This window comes from Glycine max, chromosome 10 (assembly GCF_000004515.6).
Source record: "Glycine max cultivar Williams 82 chromosome 10, Glycine_max_v4.0, whole genome shotgun sequence".
Lineage (NCBI taxonomy): Eukaryota > Viridiplantae > Streptophyta > Magnoliopsida > Fabales > Fabaceae > Glycine > Glycine max.
This window is the reverse complement of record NC_038246.2, coordinates 9,290,276-9,310,984: the sequence shown is the minus strand read 5'-3', so window position 1 is coordinate 9,310,984 and position 20,709 is coordinate 9,290,276. Positions and strand designations below refer to the sequence as shown.

General features: G+C 31.2%; 2 protein-coding genes across 2 annotated transcripts; both read left to right on the top strand.

Annotated features, from left to right (window-relative positions):
- The first annotated feature begins 4,968 nt into the window (after positions 1-4,968).
- Positions 4,969-6,368, top strand: LOC100780240 (protein TRACHEARY ELEMENT DIFFERENTIATION-RELATED 7A). The gene has a single exon (XM_003537061.3). It carries the CDS (start codon positions 5,191-5,193, stop codon positions 6,040-6,042), a length of 852 nt encoding a protein of 283 aa, XP_003537109.1. The 5' UTR covers positions 4,969-5,190; the 3' UTR covers positions 6,043-6,368.
- A 2,052-nt stretch (positions 6,369-8,420) lies between these two features.
- LOC102664344 (uncharacterized) lies at positions 8,421-9,077 on the top strand. The gene has a single exon (XM_006589811.1). The coding sequence runs from the start codon at positions 8,421-8,423 to the stop codon at positions 9,075-9,077; it is 657 nt and encodes a 218-aa protein (XP_006589874.1).
- Positions 9,078-20,709: the final 11,632 nt, after the last annotated feature.

Here is a 20,709-nt window from a genome sequence, read left to right as displayed (position 1 = left end):
ACCATGCCCAAGACTCCAACAACACTGTACATCCTTCCACTTTTTTGGATGATGGATAACTTATTCTACACATTTCTCTATACAAATGTGTTAAACATGTGAAACTCTGTACAAGATCTGCTAACAGAGGTAGATACATTAGGTGAACTCTGTTTCCTGACTTGTCTGACATCAAGACCCCACCAACCAATCCTAAAATGTATGTCCTACAATGAATTGCTAATTGTTATTGTGTGAGTTTTGCTGAAAGAGTAGCCTATTTTCTTTTAACCATTTAAGTTTTAGTGTTGATCCCACTAGTGTATTCTTTAGGGAAACAACACCTGTATATTTTGTGCACATTTGTTCCCAATCATAATATGTTAGGCTAGTAACTGGTTTTCCATCAACACATAAACCCAGTTGAAAAACAACATTTTCCAAAGTGATTGTGCATTCACCAACTAGAAGGTGAAATGTGTGTGATTCAGGTCTTCACCTTTCAACCAAAGCAATCACTAAAGTGTCGTCAATTTTAATTTGTCTTAGGTGTTGGACCAGCGGCCTCAATAACTTAAGAGGGATATGCTTAGAATGCAGAAGAAGCAACAATCAATTTAATAATGTTCTTTAAACATACAAGACAAAATTGATTGCAACAAAATAAATAAGATAAGGGAAGAGAGAATACAAACACAGTTTTATACTGGTTCGGCAAATTCCGTGCCTATGTCCAATACTCAAGCAACCCACTTGATATTTTCCACTCCCTTTGTAAAAATCCGTTTACAAAGTCTGAACCACACAGGGACAACCCATCCCTTGTGTTTAGCATTCCTTACAACTTAAGAGACCTTCGGTCCCTTAATCAATCTCATTGAATGAGAAGAAAGAAGAAGAAGTTTCTCTCTTTAAGAGAAGGATATCACAATTGAAGTCCATGAATGAACTCTTAATGGATTTGCAAGTGTTTGCCCAAGAGTTTCTTTTGAGAGAGCATTTGGCAATGAAGTTCTCTTGAAATCTCTCTCATTTTCTTTTGAGAGGATAAGACATTTTGGACCAGCAAAACTCTCTTCAAAATTCGTGCCCAAGTCACCTATTTATAGGCCTTTGATGGCCATTCACAAATCCAATCAAAAGATGTGACTGTTGGCAGATTTTCTGAAAACTCTCCACTGGTAATCGATTACAATGTTTGTGTAATTAATTACACAGTTATAATTTGAAGGGTTATGACTTTTGAAATTGAATTTTCAGAGTTCCGTTGCTGGTAGTCGATTACAAACATATGGTAATCGATTACATGTTCAAAATTCAAATTCAAAATCCTTTTCAACAACTTTTTTTCATTCTTCCCTTCTGGTAATTGATTACACTTCCTGGTAATCGATTACCAGAGCCTTGCATGACTTTGAAACCCTTTGTTTTGAGGCAAGGCTTGATCTTTAGTGAATCTTGAAACAAGACTTTGTTTGTTGAAGCAATCTTGAATTAATCTTGAAGCAAATGCTTATCCTTTGAAGCATCCTTGTTTGATTCTTCGTTGGCATCATCAAAATCATCATACATTCATATTCTCCCCCTTTTTGATGATGATAATCAAGTGATTTCTTTTCGACATCATCAAAACAATGCATGATCCACATTCTCCCCCTTTTTGATGATGACACTCATTATCAAACAAATTCTCTTTGACATCATCAAAACCTGCATGATTTACATTAGGAACCAATTTCTGATCTTGAACAATAATTTGTATCATCGATGTAGATAAAAAAATTGTATTATTTGTGTAATTTTTTTTTTTTTTTGTATTTTAAAGGTAAAAAGTCACCAACAACAATGTCGTCATATACATATAGTCTAAATATAATGTTTTAACAATGTTAATAAAAACTTAACCAATATGAAACTCATTTGAGAAAGGTATGTAAAATCAAGAATATAGTTAATATTAATATATTATAAAAATATGTAAAAAAAAATCAAACATAAACTTTCACTTTGGAAGTTGTGCTCTTCATAATTTGTTTCATAAAGTGAAGATCATCAATATCATATTTGTGGTAAATTTTTCAACAATTTTTTTCAAGGCTTAATTGCACATTTTACCTCTCAACACTCATAATTTTGCAATTTTTACCATCTAAATTTCCCTCCTGCAAATTTTATCATCCAAGTTTTCAGTTTTTGCACATTTTACAATCCATTTTTTCACACATTTTATTATCACAGTTTCCAATTTTTGTGCATTTTACCATCATGTATTTCAATTTGTGCCTATTTTACCATTATGTTGACAACAAAAACGATGTTGTTTTATTTTCTCAAAAAATGTTTTTAGTGACTCATCAACATTGGTACTATATGCAAAAGGTTGAAAACTTGGATGATTCTTTGCAAAAAAAAAAAGGATGGTAAAATTATGATAGTTGGGTGATAAAATATTCAATTAAACCTTGTTCCAATATAAACAATTATGTGATTTGTCTCTTGTTGTAGTTGCTTTTACTTGTATAGATTTAGTGCCCTAGAGGCTTTCTAATAGATGAATAAAATTGTCTTTTACCTATTACTAACATGCAATTCTTAGTTTCCTATATTTACAAGAAGGTGATACATGTGCAAAAACAAATTAACTAACTTTGGTGCTCATAATTCTTTTTGTTGGTGGTACTCAGTTGCAACTTTTATTTTGGACAATTATACGAGAAAGAAATAGAGATAGTTTGTCTTTTTTAAGCTTTAGATGATAGTTGGTGTTGTTGGTTGTTCCTTAAGGGTTTCTATTTGGCCCCATTGCTTCTTGTATTGGCCTCTTTTTTGGTATTTATATTTTTTAGAGTGCCTTTTGACATTGACAAAAGAAAAGTCAAAACAAACTGTAACTATTTGTGAACCAAATGATACAAAATTGAATTATCAATCTCAACTAATTTTTTATATAACTCAAACTTGTCAATAGTAAACAAACTTTGGAAGTTGACATCTTTGGGTATATCAAATTCATAATGTTGCAATCCAAATCAAATTAATTGGGTTGAATTCACGAGTTACTTGTACTCGCGCACTCTACTAATTAAAATGTAATTAAGTTTTTAGTCCTATAACTAGTCTCCATAATTTTTTGTAGACCATTTTTAGTTGCTATTTAAAAATCTAAGTTTAAAATGTTGTTTGTTCCCTTATAAGACCTGGTGTATACTATTCCTTACATTAATTATTTTTAAACTATAAATATTCCTAATTAAGAGAAGAGATGTAATGCATTGATAAACAATTAGAAGGGAGAAGACTATTAATGACAATGATAGTTTTAAAAAAAAGTTATAAATTTAAGATAAATTTATTGCTATAAACCAAATTAACCATTTTTCTTAATATTATGAATTAAGTAATTAAGTCTTATAATAAAAATAAAGGGAGTAATTAATATTAGTTTTTTCAAAGAATAATTTTTGTCTATTTTTAGTCACTCTCATGGACTAATATTGATGAATACAAATAAATGAGAGTAAAATATGTTTCTCATGCTTAAAGGATATTATAAAATATGTTTAAATGTTTAGAAAAACTCAAAACTTAATTAAATCTTAAGTTATATAAAATATTCATATGTTTCTCATGCTTAAAGGATATTATTATGCTAATGTTCCTAAGTCCAATTACATATCACGGTCTTAAAAGTTCTTTCATTATAGTTCTAAAATTATAATTCTCTAATTTCTAACTTGGGTTTAGGGATAACCTAGTCCATACACTAGATAAAAATGAAGGTGTTACCGAAAATAAAGATGATGGAGATCAAATCCCGCGACATCCGAATGCATTTGTATTAAAATGGTTATTCAAAATCAGTTATGAGCACTGCCGAAAAAGAGTTGTCAAAAAGAAAAAAAAAATCAGTTGTGAGAATTATATTTTTTTAACTCATAATATTGGTGAGATATACTAATCTTTATTTAAAAATCTGATCAATTTGTTTTTATGAGATTTCATTTTTCAATCAGGTTTTAAAATAATGAAAATCGAAATATTAACAACATTAATATATAAAAAATATTAGCAACATTAATATATATAATATTGAAAATTGAAATTGTGATTTAAAAATGTGTTAACAAATCAGAAATCGGATAAAATTAACAAATTTAACCCCACTTAGGCCACATAGAACTTTAAAGATGACAAAATTCTTTCCCTAAATATTTAACTAAAATTTAAGACTATTGATTAAACTAAAATAATTCAACACTAGTTAATCAACACACTTGGTTAAAATATCAATTGAAAATGATAAAAATATTTACAGAAAATAAAACTAACAGATAAATGTTAATTAATTGAATAATAATATTGACCAACAATGGTAAGTAATATATGTATTTAATTATACATATCTTTCATAAAAATAATTTTAAATATCAATTATATTTTTTTTGGTAAGTTGGGATTTTTGTTTCTTTCTTTAGTTAAATACGCTGGGATTTTTATTCAATAGTGTATATATATCTGTTTTATGGTAAGTTGGGATTTCTGTTTAACACTTCTGTCATAAATTAGATTATTTTTAAATTATGTATAATTAAATATATTTTCATATAAAAAGCTTGTTATTGTAACTTATTACTCATTTTTATTATTTTATCATGACAGTAAATTACTAAATTTTATCTTAAAAACCCACAACATAATTACTTTAGCAATTACCATCAACAACTTACTACATTTGGCTTCCTTTACTTAACCCATTTATCTAATTTAATCGTTTTTATATTTACACACATTACAATATAGAAACAACGAAACCTACGGTCTTCACACATTTCTATCAATCTAATTTTGTGTCTTCCGTTGCTTTCATCACCAAGAACCTCCTTTCTCTTTGTTTCTTCCTTGGGGTAGATAGACTTCATATATCACCCTTCACCATATTGCCTCTCTTTCCCCTCTCCCTCCCTCCCTCCCTCCCTCCCTCCCATTCACTATCGTCATCATTGGGAGAGAGATAAAATATTAAACCAAAAACCATCATCAAGCAGAGTTTTAAGAAAAAGGTTTGGGACTACTACAATTGTAGTTGCAACATCAAAGTTTTTAGGATATATATCTTATTGCAACCATATCAACCGCAATTTCTTGTAGTATCAAAGAACATAACGAGACTATAATATTGTGACCACAATTTAAAACCTTGTGGTAATCAACATGGCTTCGTCCAATCAAGAAAAAGGTAATTCCCAAACAGAATCACCACCATTGACTAACCAATCCTCAGAACAACACACCGACCCACCACCACCAACCACTACACACCCCACCCATCCACCTCCTCACCCAATGTATTACCAAAACCCTCACACATACCCCCAATACCCACCCGGTTACCCACCCGGTTACCCGCCCGGTTACCATTACCCCCAAAACGCACCTTACTATGGTCCTCCTCCCACCTATCAAACCTCTTCACCCGGTACCCGATTCATTCGAAGCTTCATATTATGTTTTATGATGATCCTCACGTTCTTTTTTCTCTCGAGCCTCGTCTTAGCCTTGATGCTACGTCCGGAGCTACCTGTGTACAAGGTTGTCTCCTTCAATGTAAATAACTTCACAACCACGCCAACCTTGGCTGGTCAATGGGACACAAAAATAAGCATTGACAACCCGAATGACAAACTTGTCGCTTATTTTTCCAACTTCAAGGTTGACGTGGCGTACAAGGATGGCGTTATGGCAATTAATCATGCGCCTGGGTTTGTGTTGAATACAAATGATCATATGGATGTGAACGTGGCAGGTTTGTCTAACCAAGGGAATGTAAATTTGTTGGAAAAGACAACGATGGATGACTTGGTCAAAGAGCGAAGTACCGGCTCCGTTACCTTCACTTTGAGGGTGTCTTCCGTGAACATGTTTAAGTCAGGTTCAATTTCCACGAGGACTGAAGAGATAGTGGCAATTTGTGAGGGGTTGAAGGTTGTGTTTCAGAATAATAATGCCACCACTGGGACAATGGACAATAGGGGAAAACCTGCTGATTGTCAGCTATATATTTGAAGCGGGTTATCAACAACATTTGGTGTGACCGAGCAAGTTTGAGTCTTTATACGTATATGTTTAAATATTTGAAGGAAGAACTTGATTTATAATAGTAATCATATAGAACATTAACAAGATTGTTTACCGTAGAGAAACATAGTTTCTAAAAACAACCTTTGTCTTATGTGGAGGAAGAGAATGGTTATTCGTGTATAAAATTGTATTTAGTAATGATGTCTTGTTTGGAGATTGAGGATCTAGATAAAAACAAGCTTGAGCCTTGTAGCTATATAGAAATTAAATTAATTTGGCATGCTACTTTGTTTTTAGCAGTTTTCCTCATCTTTCTTTCATATATCCTGTTCTAGCATCATCATAATTAAGTTAGTTTGGTTTCTAGCCAAAAGCTAGAGTCTTGTGAAAGTATCAATACAAGAATGTATCGTATGTGGGACAAAAATCACCTGTCCCAATTATATGTTTCAATTCGTTACCATCCAATTCATTTTAAAAGTACATGTGGCATTTCCCATCCAATTTAACATGGTTATCTATGTAACATTCTTTTACTCTCTTAACACATGCGGTGTTTTCTTAAAATTGTCCATTAAAGAATAAATGATCCTTTTATTTCATTTTCTCATTAACCTATAATTCATCATCTAATGATTTCATCGCACTCAAAATTATCTGTCTTATTATTTTTTCCAATTCCTTTCTTGACCGTACCTTGCTCCTATTTCCCTCACTTTGATTTTTTATTTTTTCGTTCAATGCTTCTCTACTCTAAGTTAAAGAAATCTATTTTCATTGGTCTTAATTTTTGTACTTCATCTTATCATTTTTCAAATAGTAATATTTTTGTTATGGATATTGGATTCCATGATGGTTGTTTTCTTGGGTTCGATATAATGTTTGAAGGCTTGTAATGTGTGGGTGATTCATAAAGGCTAGATGGGATTTTATAAGGAGATTAGTTCAAATGGATGTTTAACAGATACAAATTAAAGCTTAATGATAAGCTCTTCCATAATTAAATAATTAGGTACTTGATAATGGTGATAAAGGAAAAAAGAATGTAAATTATCTATTTGACCTCCAAATTATTTTAAATGGTTCAATTTGATTTTTAAATTTTTAAAAGATTCAATTTGATCCTCAAATTTTTAAAAATAAATTAATTTGATCCTCAAATTTTTAAAAGGTTTAATTTGACCCTCAAATTCTTAAAAATAAATAAATTTAGTTCCCAAATTTTCAAGAACTTGAGAACCAAATTTAACCATCTAAAATGATTTGGGGATGAAATTGATTTATTTTTAAAAAATTGAAGATTAAATTATTTTTTTAAAAAAATTTGGAGATAAAATTAATTCATTTTTAAGAATTTAAGTATATATTCAACCTTTAAAAATTTTAGGATCAAATTAAATTGTTTAAAATAATCTAGGACCAAATAGATAACTAAGCAAAGAAAGTCAAAAACCGAATAGCTCCATTCGATATATCCAACACCCGATAATATATTATACACTTAGAAATCAATTACTCTGTACGTACCAAAAAAAGAAGAAGAAATGAATTACTCTTCCTGTATATATTTTGATCATACAAATATAAATAAATTTTAATTAATTTTATAATATTTAAAAAAATCATCTCCAAAATACTCTTTATCTAATTGAGATTCTATTTTTAATGACATCTTTTTATTCTTTGATAGTTGATATCAAATTCTAATAAATGATAATTTAAAAAGAAAATTTATTTTGAGATGAATAAAATTTAACAATAGTTTCTCCATTCTTATTTACAATACTCGAATTTAAATTGATGTTTGTTTTTTTATAAGAGTACTCATTTTATAATATTTATTACATTAATTATTTTTAAATTAAAAATACTTCTTATTAAAAAAAGAGAAATAATATATTAACAAACAATTATGAGAGATATTTATTAATGATAATAATAGTTTTTTTTTTTTAAATGATAAACTAAATTAGATGAGTCTTATATATAACATCCCAACAGAGTATATATATTAATTAATTTTTAACCAGTGAGAAGTTAATTTTTTTTCTTAGAATCAAACAGGAAGAAATACATTCTAGACATTTTCTATTTAGGTCAGCTGACGTTGTTTGGGCCCCAAACCAACCAAAACCGACCGATGATCCGCTCCAATTTCATGAAGTTCACGTTCATGAGAATCTGCATTGTGTCATTACCTGTCCGCGTATACAAAGATCTCCTTAATTTCATGAACTTTTCAGAAGAAACCGTTGTTTGCATTACCTGTAAGAGTAGGCACACTCATTTCCGCCATGAAGAGCCACATTTGATTCACACCCCCCAATGTTTCTTCTCCTTTTCTTTCTTATATGTACAATCCCATGGCACCTTCTTCTACGTACCAAACCCAAAACTCTCATCCTTCACCACCAACCATGCCGAGGGCGAAAAACTCCTTCAGCTTCAACCTAGACCATCTCTCCCGAATAAGCTACTGCGCCATGATCTCTCTTGTCGCTGTGTTTTTATGGATGGCTTTCACACCCCACTTCCCGTGCTTCCATGTAACGTCCCTCAACGTCACGTCCCTAAGAACCAACACCGGCGCGGAGTTAACGGCAAAATTCCACGTTGAGGGCGTCCTCGGGAACCCCAACGTTGTGCTCTCGGTCCGGTACGAGAGCCTCGACCTTGCGCTCTCGTTCGACCATGACGACGACGACCTCATCATCTCCTCTGCCCCGGTCGAGCCGTTGCCATTCTCGACCGGGGCCGAGACCGACACCCTGGTTCGGGCGCGGTTCGCAGTCACCCGCAGGCTGTTCCCTAGAGGAGTCGTCAAGGGAATCACCGAGCAGCGTCGGCGGGGTTCTGTCCTTTTCGGAGTCACGTTGCTTGGTAGGGTTAGGTTCACTTGTGGCTCCTTGCACACCAGGGTTCACACTTTGAAGCTTGAGTGTTACCCGTTGAAGGTTGTGTTCCCTCCCAACAACAGTACGGGAAGATTGGTTTCTACTTCTGATTGTTATGTAGTTTAATATGTGAGTAATTGACTTATGTAACATGCCCCAGGGTGTAGTTTGTGTATTGTTGTTCTTCATCCTATTTGTAATAATACAAGAGGAAACAATTTTTTTTGTGTTGTGTTGTATTAGATACTGGTGGATGAGTTAAACAGTTCATATGTTTTTTTGTGTTGTTCTTCACCCTATTTATAATAATACAAGAACTTTCAAGAGCTTTAATGGAGAAAGCTCTGTATTTTCAGGAGAGAAACTCTTAAAAGCTATCTGAACAGGTCCACGTCTCTTGATTTGATAAGTTAATACTATTGAAAGAATACTGTATGATTAATTTTGCTTCATTATGCAACCATTGGAAACTAATTAACAAAATGTGGTCATTGACCCTCTCAAAATCCTCATCACAGGTTGCTTGTAATATGTTCAGTGCTTATTTATTCTTCCCATTATACATTTATATACACAGAGAAGGCTAATTGAAGTATGATAGATATACCCTTAGTTAGTTAGATTTATTAGTCAATGAAATACAATGGTTTATGTTAGCAGACTAGTAGCAGCCTATAATATAGGGAATAAACTATAAAAAGATTAGGAGACTTTTCCCTAGTTTCATTTTGGAGGAATATTTCATGTTTGAAGAAGAAAACAAAAATGCAGATGAAGTTTTAAGGATCAAGAGGCAAGAAAAGAATCATGGTAGCATAGAAGAGTAAAAATTGGTAGATGGATCAAGAAAAGCATAATTGGAAGGAGAAAGAGAAGCGAGAGAAGTGAGGAAATTGTTGCAGAACACATCACCATTGCAACGTGTGAAGTGAAGCATTGGAATCCTGGAGAAGGAAATGGTTCCTTTTCAGAATTATTGAGTGCAGTCCAATACAATAAAATGGGAAAAAGGAAGGAAAACAGAGTGATCAATAAAATGAGTCCAGTCCAAGTAGATATTAAAAAACTTCTCTTTCACAAGTCTATGTAGTAATTAGTCTTTTCCTATGATGCATTTAGACTCAATTTCAAAGTGACAGAGTGATCAACTCCAAAAATGTTACAGCTGGATAGCAGGTAGCAAGATGACTGCTATTTTGAAGTTTCAAAGATGTGGGTAAATATTTGTGTTTTAATTTAAAATTTATAAATATATATTAATTCCATTTTATAAAATAAAATATTTATTTTAGATTTTCTTAAGATTTTGTTTTAATGAGTCAATTAGTTTGTTATGTTTGTTTGACAACTGTATGTTGGTTTTCCAACGGTCATATTTCCAACGGTCATATTTTGTTGTTGCAAAATGCCTATATACTATCTTTCCTCCTTTCTAAAAAGATGACAGAACTACAGTCTCATCTTTTTCTCCCAAAATTTTCTATATCTTCTCTTATAAAATAAGTTATTTCTTGAGAGTAAGAACATTGGTGTTCATAAGGTTCGGGGATCCTTTCGCTGCACACGATCGGAACCAACGGGTTGTCGTATCTTGGGAGATGAGCGCAATCAGAATTTCTTACCCGTGCGGTGGGAGCGTTTTCTCTCTAAGGATAACGTTTACGCGCTTCAACCCAGGCTATTTAATTCTTTCCCTTAATTTAATTTTTCCTTGTACTCATTGTATGATATAATGCATTATTTATGTGTTGTCAATTAAATTTATTTTGCTACTGTTATTTTGTTATTTAATTCAAGACTGTGCATCTTCTTCGTATTTATTTTCCTTCATTTTTATTTTATTTTCCAACAGTCTTAGAGAGAAAAACAGTCTTAGAGAGAAAATCGATTTCACTTTCTTCTTGCATAGTCTTCTCTGTTGTAACATTCTATCTTATCAAAATGATTATCATGAATATGATTTTGTTCTTTTCTGATTATCCTAAAAAAATATTACGGGTGAAAATGCAATGCATTATGTTCCATTAAAAATGTTTTTATTATATTATTTTATTTCCTGAAATTTTAAATTAGTATGAGATTGTTGAAAAATATTTTCTTTATCAATTATATTTTTATTTAAGATAAAATGCTTTTAAAATTAGTTTATGTGAAAAACTAGAAATATCTCACTACTTCCATTCCTGCCTTAGGAAGTTATCTTTTACTTGATCAAATGATCCTGTGAACACAAGTCTTTAAAATCAGGACATTTGTTGTTAGGTTTTTTAATTTCTATTGTTTAACGTTATTATTATTACTGCAAATATTTTGTTGTTACTTGTTGACTGATTGTCTCTTTATATATAACTCATTGATAAAACATAAAAACAATAAAATAAACACTTTGGTGGTGAAGCTTTATATTTTGTTTGTCGTATTCTTAATAGAGTCCCTTATAAAAAAAAATTTAAAAAAAAAATCTTTATAAGCTATGGAGAAAAAGAGAACCAAATCTGAAATATCTTAAAGTGTGGGGGTGTCTAGTAAAGGTCAATATCCCTATTAATAAGAAAAGAAAAATTGAAAAAAAATGTTAATTGTATTTTGTTGGATATTTTTTACATAATACTACTTATAGATTCTTAGTTGTTAATTCAGAAGTGACTAAAATTTATAATGTTACTATTATGTAATCTAGAGATATCACTTTCTTTGAAAATCTTTTTCCTTAAAAAAGAAATTGTTAAATCTTTATATGGTTTGAAACAAGCCCCAAAGCAATGACACACAAGTTTTATCAAGTTATTCTTTCGTATGATTTTCAAATTAATGATAGTGATAAATGTGTGTATGTGAAAATTTTTTATGATAACGGATGTGTCATTTTATGTTTGAATCTGGATGACATATTGATATTTGGTAGTAATATGCATTTCATAAATGATGTGAAGTCCTTATTGTTTAAGAAACTTTGACATAAAAGACCTTGATCAAGTAGATGTGATTTTGGGAATTAAGCTTATAAAGAAAAATGATGGCATGACTTTTACCCAATCTTATTATGTTGAAAAGCTATTGAAGAAGTTTAATTATTTTGATGCGAAACATGCTTTTACTCCTTATGACTCTTATCCATCAAGTTAAAGAAAATTTGAGTAAAGGAATTTCTTCACATAAATATTCTCAAAGTATCGGTTCTTTGTTGCATTTGACAAACTTCTCTAGGCCTGTCTAATATTGCACATGCACTTGGTAGATTTGAAAGTAATTGAGAAATTTAGTGATACAAAATTGAAGTTCTGATTTTGATGAAATAAAATTAACAAGTGGTCATGTCTTTGCTTTAGCTGGTTGTGCAGTATCATGAAAATCTATTAGACAAATTATTATTTCACATGGAAGCAAAAATTATTGCTTTAAATACTGCTACTAGTGAGGCTGAATTTCTTAAAAATGTATTATGCAATTTGTCATTGTTGAATAAGCGTATACCTCCAATTCCAATGCATTGTGATAGTCAAATTGTTATATCTAAAGTGACTAGCAAAATTTTAATGAAAAAAGAAGACACTTAAGAGTGAGACATAAGTCTATTAGAAATTTGATTTCTCATGGTGTCATTTCTCTTGACTTTGTCAGGTCATAAAATAATATTGCGGATCCGCTTACAATAAGGTTGACATGTCAACAAGTATTTGAGTCATCGAGGGGAATGAGATTAAAGCCCATTATTTAGTTACAACAATGGACACCCGTCTCCGTGTGATTGGTGATCCCATGAATGGAGTTCAACGGGTAACAACGAAATTGTTTGTTGACTAAAGTACACCAAAATGAAATTTGACGGAGCTGTTCCATTTCTCATTCCTATGACGATGTGTATTATAAATTGTGGCAATATTAAGGTTGAGGTATTTATATATGTGTATTTTTGGTAAAAAAACAAAATACCTCTTAATGAATCCGATGACAATTATTGTAGGGGTGGGGGTTACAACTCACTCTTTGAGGATTCACCTAGTGAGTGTGGTGGTGGGGCCGCCACTGTGAGATATGGGTTAATCTCTAAGTGACACTCACGAAACAAGACACAAGCGCAAGGCCGTGTAACGCGCTACCACTGATTAAAACCTAATTGAACACCAATATTGTAGGGGTTGTGTACTAAAGTCCGGTTAAAGAATATGTAGTTCAAGACAATCAAGTCACTACATTTTTCTCGGATGGAAGTTCATAAACACTAGGTATAAGGCTCAAACCCGGAAGGTTCCTTATACCGAAATACAATATCACATGCTCTTTCTCTTATGTTTTTATACAAATTATCTTTTAGAAAATATATTTTAAAATTTTAAATTATGTGGGGGAATGTTGGTAAATATTTGTGTTTTAATTTAAAATTTATAAATATATATTAATTCCATTTTATAAAATAAAATATTTATTTTAGATTTTCTTAAGATTTTGTTTTAATGAGTCAACTAGTTTGTTATGTTTGTTGTGACAACTGTAGGTTGGTTTTCCAACGGTCATATTTCCAACGGTCATATTTTGTTGTTGCAAAATGCCTATATATTCTCTTTCCTCCTTTCTAAAAAGATGACAGAACTACATTCTCATCTTTTTCGCCCAAAATTTTATATATCTTCTCTTGTAAAATAATTTATTTCTTGAGAGTAAGAGCATTGGTGTTCATAAGGTTCGGGGATCCTTTCGCTGCACACGATCGGAACCAACGGGTTGTCGTATCTTGGGAGAGGAGCGCAATCAGAATTTCTTACCCGTGCAGTGGGGGCGTTTTCTCTCTAAGGATAGCGTTTACGCGCTTCAACCCAGACTATTTAATTCTTTCCCTTAATTTAATTTTTCCTTGTACTCATTGTATGATATAATGCATTATTTATGTGTTGTCAATTAAATTTATTTTGCTACTGTTATTTTGTTATTTAATTCAAGACTGTGCATCTTCTTCGTATTTATTTTCCTTCATTTTTATTTTATTTTCCAACACAAGATACATGTAACATAAATTACATTTATACTTCACACAAACACACACACACATGCTGAAAAATGAAAAAGAAAACTAAAATTATATTCAGAATTAATGATCTAAAGTCTGAATATGAGAACTAAAACAGATCAATAACGACAAAATTATCTTTGTAACTGCATTGAGAGGGGATTATTTTGAAGTGAACCTTGGACTTGTTGGGAATGGTTGATGATGAACAATGTCTTGATTTCTTTTTCTCTCAAAATTTCTCTAGAATGTTATGAGATACTAATACTGTAATACTCACTAGACCAAATGACAAGGGTTTTGACCTTTTGGTGTTTCCTTGAGTTTGTTAGTATATATAATGCAGCTGGTTTTGCTGGCACAAACAGGGATATACAGATTTAACCCATATCATCAGCACTCAATGAGAAGGAAAATAATAAATCTCCCGTGATGGAAGGGCTCAATATTTAATGCTTTAGAAAGAAATGAAAGTTTAACACAATTACTGTATCAACTAAGGGAAATGGGACTGTTCAGCATCAACCATTTCCAACTATTCCATGATTCTTAAAATCTATGAAGAAAGTACCTCACAATGCAGTTATGTCAATAAATGATTTGGTATATATCTCCATGTTTGACCAGTAATTTTGACGCTAAACTCTTTTTCTTGCTTATTGATTAATATTTCCTGGAAAAACAACGTAGCTGATAATATGTTTGTCTTCACATATTGCCATAACAATTGGCACATAGCTGAAAATCAAGCTTCTTCTACAAAACCTGATTTCCTGTTGACACTTCATCACCAAGTTCTTTTTCTAAATGATCATGGTACCCCGACCAAGAAACTAGAATTCCACATGGGTAGACCAATGTAATTTTTTTTTTTCCATTGAAACACAGACAATAAATTATAGAAAAATAATTAATACTTGTATCTAAACTAAATATAACCACATATGTTCAAGAAAATATTGTCAAGGATATAGCATTCGTGTCAACTTTAGAAAACTCATTGTTATCAAAATGATTGGATTGGACGTTTGCTTTCATTGAAAAAAGACTTATTATGTTTTTAATTAGTCCATGAAATTTGGGGTGAATTTGGTTTTAATCCATTGAAATTGGAAATAAAATATTTAAGTCTCTCAAATTTTAAAAAAATGTTTAGTCCTAAGCAAAAAATTTGAGAGACTAAAATGATTTTTTTCAAAACCATTTTTAGTCCCTAAACTATAAATTTGAGAGACTACTTAAAACTGTATTCTTTTTTCAAATTTGATGGACTATTTAAAAAAACAATTGGAGACCAAACCGGATTCACTCCAAATTTTAAGAATTAAAAACATAATTAAACCAAAAAAATAGTAGTAAGACTAGTTGAGCTTTCTACGTGAAAGATCTTTGGCATTTACTTTGGAAATTAAGTATAGTAAAATACGGGAAAAAAAAGAGTTCATTAGACTAGTTTTGTTATGCAAAATTACTGCCAAAGTAATTTTCATAAATTTGAAAAAGAAAATATGATCTTAGAAAAAAATGCAATTAAGAGATAATACAATATGATTTAAAGTTTGAATCTTTAGAAAAAAAAAATATTAGAATATAATTCAATGTATAGGAGAATAAACCCAAAATGAAGAAAGCTTAACCAAGAATAAAACACAAATATGAGCAATGATTCAGGAATCAATAACAAAAACTCATAATGTAATCAACAAATAGAAAGTTGGAGCTCCATTTGGGGGTGGTCGTAAGTTTTCATTTTATTTTTTTTTGTTTTCGAACTTAAATTTGAAAATATACCTTGTTTTGATAAATGGGGTTCGAATGTTTTTTAAATGATTTTTTAAAACCATTTAATCTCTTTTGGAAATAAATAAAACAAATGCTTTTTGGTAATTTTAAGTTTTTAGAGGCTGTTTTGTTCCTTTTGAAATTTTCCTTCACTCTACTCCACCTCGCACACCTAATCTTCTTTGCTTCCCGTTCACACTTTGCAAGAGGTGGTAAAACAGGTAAAGTCTCTCTCAAACCTGCTTGGTGAAATATAGCAGTTGGGTTTTTAATTTTGGATCATGAACTAAAATGAGCCTTTTTTTTTTTAACCCAATTCTATCATAGTCCGATCTAAGTTCAACCAAAAAAATCCTGTAATTTAAAATGGCTTAATTGAATTTGGATTTTTTCCCCTGACCCATTATATCCCACAACCGGTAGGCAGTTGCTTTGGACACCCCGTAACACAGGTGGAAGGGTTAAAATATCCTTCACCTTTTTTTTAAATGCAGATCGATGATCTGTATAACACATATGGATTGACGTTTCATATGACTCATACAGATTGGTGATCTGTATGAGTTTTTTTTTTTAAAAAAACAATTGGTACAGATTGATGATCTGTATGAGTCATATGAATTTCATACGGATCAACAATCTGTATGATTTTTTTAATTTTAATTTTTTAAAAATAAAATTTAAAATCCATATTTATAAAAAAATTAAAAAAAAATCTCATACTGATTGATGATCCATATGAGTCATATGGAATCCATATGACTCATACAGATCATCAATCCGTATGAGGTTTTTTTTATTTAATTTTTTCTAAAAAATAATATAATTTTTTTAAAAAAAAACTTATATGGATTGACAATTTGTATGACTCATACGGATCATCAATCCGTATGAGTTTCTTTTTAATTTTTTTTAATTTTTTTATCAAAAATTAAAATTTAAAATTCATATTTATAAAATTGCTAAAACTATTACAAAAAAAATTACACTACAAAAAAAATTAAAAAAAATATATTCACAATTTTATTTTTTTTAAAAAGCCCTACGGATCAGCAATTCGTATGAGACAAACAAATTAACAATCCGTAAGGCCATACGGATAAGCAATCTACATGTTTTTTTTAAAAAAATTATGCACGTCTTTTTCATTGACGACGAAAAATCATCCAACTTCACCGTATATTTATAAATAACACACGTACACCGCCAGAGACAACAAATGCTCCAAATAGGAGGCTAACAGAAGCAAATTACACAAGGGAGTGAGATTTTACAAAAAAAAGGCATTGTAGAAATGAAAAACGAAACATGCTATTTATAAGGGTATTTTTGGCATTTTGAAAATCTGTTGGGTGTCCCAGCAAAAACATTGGGTGCCCCAAGCAGATGCCTAACCTGTATTGAGTAAGTGACTAACCTAATTAACCCAAATCCACCAAAGGAAATGGTGGGCATGAATCAATTAAATACTTTTTTTTGTCTCAATCTAATCATGATCTAATTTGGACTTGTCCCATAAAAGGAAATACAAAACCAAGCTTTCAGTAGGGTTCAAACTCATTTTAGATGAATAAATTGAATTTGATCAACTTTTTTTTTCCTGACCCACTTTTGCATGCAACTCACCAAGTTCTCGTTTAGCTTGACTATAATTCGTTCGATGAACTGATAGCTTATTTGTTCCTTTTTAACTTATTTGATCATGAACTAATATGAACTTTACATTCAAAAGCTTGTACAAATCCAGCTTTCACTAGGCTTTGACCTTGTTTTAGAAGGTCATATTGAATTTGAAAATTTTAACTCTACTTACTATAATTTGTTACTTGAATCAAGCTCACATTTTCTCGACCTAAGCCTACTCGATGAAATGTTATGTTTTGGCTTTAAATTTTGAGTATGAATTAAATTTAGGCCTTTCAGTCGTATATGGGCTTATCCCACAAAAAAAATATGCAAATTGAGTGCGAGCCTCATTTTAGAAGCCATGTTGAATATGAGTTTTTTTAGCAACTAAAACTTGCAACATGCATTGAGCCCACAACTGGACCTACCTAAATTTGTTCTACGAAATGTAGGCTAATGGCTTTGAATATTGAGCACAAAATAAATTTTAATAGCCTGGTCCAATCATACTTGATCTAAATTTAGCCTACAAAAGTATTTACACATTTGACTTTCACTCACCCCACAAGCTTCATTTTAGAAGCCCAAATTGAATATGGCTTTATATCCTAACCTGCTATATCCTTTAACTTGCAATCCAGCATCGAGCTTGCGATCCAAACTCGCTTAGTAAAATATTGGGTTGGAGTTTTAAATTTTGAGCATGTATTAATATATGAGCTATTTTACTCCAATTGGGGCTTAGCCCACAAAATTCTCATAGAAACCAAATTTGAAACCAAATTTAATCTAGAATTTATGACTCAACTTACTATAATTCATGACCCACATCGAGTCAATGATTGAACTAACCTAACCCAAATTAGTTAAATGAAATGTAAGCTAGACCCTATATTTTAAGTACAAATAAAACATGAACTTTTTTAGCCCAATTCAATCATGGCCCCAGATAGGTGTAATCCTAAAAAAATCCATATAAACCAAAACTTCACTAGGATTAGGGCATGACCTTATTTTAGAAGTTTAAATTGAATGGATACTTTTTGCTTCGACCTACATCAAAGTCATGAATGACTTGACCTGCACCCACTTGGGAAAATGTATGGCTTAGACTTTATTTTGAGAAGTTAAATTTGGATATGTTTAAATTTTGAGAAATTATTTTTTTATTATATTTAAATCAAGTACAATTACAATCAATTCGAGAAAAAAATGGTATTTTTAAATTTAAAAGTATTAAAAAAATTGAACACCCAAATTTAGTATCATGTGTCACTTTTTATTACAGGTTAATTTGAGAGATAGAGGAATTATACAATAAAACTCCAAATATAATTAAAAATTAGCCACGATGTTGACCCATATGCATTCGCACGAGTCAGGTTGGTCTTTATCTTGCTACGTACTAAAACAATTTGTAACTATAGTAATAAGTTGACATATATCAATTTTATTCATAAAATTTATGACTATTATTGCAAATGTAACAATTGTAATGTTAAACTATACAAAAGCTTATATGGACAAAATAATCATATTTATTGTCATAAACAATGAAATCCCTTGTTAGAAAATGAAAATCCATTAGTAACTATTTTGATAATGAAATCTACTATAAGCAGATGAAAAATTTATATTTTTTTCTCTCTTCTCAGATGTAAGCAAAAATATAAAATAAAAATCCATATATATTATCTCAAATATAAATAAATTTCAACTAATTTCACCATATTTAATGATATGATATATCTCTAAAATACTCTTTATTTAATTGATTGTTTTTAATGACCTTATTTTATTTTTTATATCAAATTTTAATGAAGAGTAGTTTAAAAAAAATAATTTCTAAATAAAATTAGTACAAATTAGATATGTTAACTAATTTTCTTAATTAATATATATTATATTTTTTTTGACTTATATTTGATACGGGAGAGAATATATCTAAACCCTTAAAAAATAAAATTAGATAGTAATCATTTGAATTTTGAAACACTAATAATAATTTATATAAAAATAAATAATAATTATATCTAAACTACTTATAACCATTCTTGCTAGGAAACATTAATTGTCAAGAATACATAATGTGTGGTCAACTTTTTACTTAAAAAGACTTAAAACGTATGAGGCTGAAGCAATCTGAACAGCCCTCTGTGCCAATGCATCACGAGTTGGAATTCGCCCATGCATAAGTCTCCATGAAAAAGCCAAAATTTTGGAAGCACAATTACACTTCCAAAAAGACGAAAAACAGACAGATCATCTACTACAGGGACATTTAATTTGCTCAACATGTCATTTGAAGAAAACTCTCTTGACAAGTCATTCTATAGGTTCCATCTTAACTGAAAGCTTCTTTGAATCTTTAGTGGTAGAGGCTTGAGTTTCCCCAAGTCGTAGACAATAGTATTTGTCTTCCAATTCTACACATGATATTTTGCCACATTCTACTGGTTGGAGTCTCTTCAACATCAGTAGTAGCCAACAATGCTTTGGTATTTGAATCTGTAAGATTTGTAATGCGGCAAAGGAAAAAAAGAATTAAAATTGTACTGTGTTATTGCTGTGGCCAATGCAAATTCCACTCTCAACCAGTGTAGTTGAGAGGACTAGTACAATAATAAAAGACAAATACGGGTGAAACAGAGGAAATATTTAGATGAAGAGAGAGAAAATCATAGTTTACCCATCATCCCCCTCACAATGATTATCCTTCCCTTTTGATAACCAACTTTTCACACAAAATCCCTTAGCTTGCTATTGGCCAAGTGCAGTCTGCTGCCTTCCCTCACACACACATTTCTTGGACCATTTGTAACTAACTTCTCATTTTCTCTCTCTTTTGTTGACTCAGCCCTTCCATTACCTGGCAAGTTCATTACATTGCCTTCCCCTTTAAAAGGAACCTTGTCCTCAAGGTTGAATTGTGGATAACTGGCTTGAATTTCTGCAACATCCTCCCAAGTTGTCTCTGTCGTACTACAACCTTTCCATTGAATGAGTACTCGAGGAATTAGAGTGGATCCTTTAACAATGGTCCGAGTTTCAAGCATTGTTGTAGGGCCCAATAAGGGTCCCAATTTAGATGTGGTAAGTGGTAGTGGCACATAAGGCTCTATGGCAGCTCCTTGGAATTGTTTGAGTTGAGAAACATGGAAAACAGGGTGAATCTTTGCGGTGTTAGGAAACTACAATTTATAAGCCACTTTGCCAATTTTCTCAATGCAAGCACCGTGAATGGACTAAAATAACGCATGGACAATTTCTGATTCTTCATAGGGCTGTAGAATGTTGTCTATATGGTTGGAGTTTTACTAGCACTTCATCTTCCACTTGGAACTT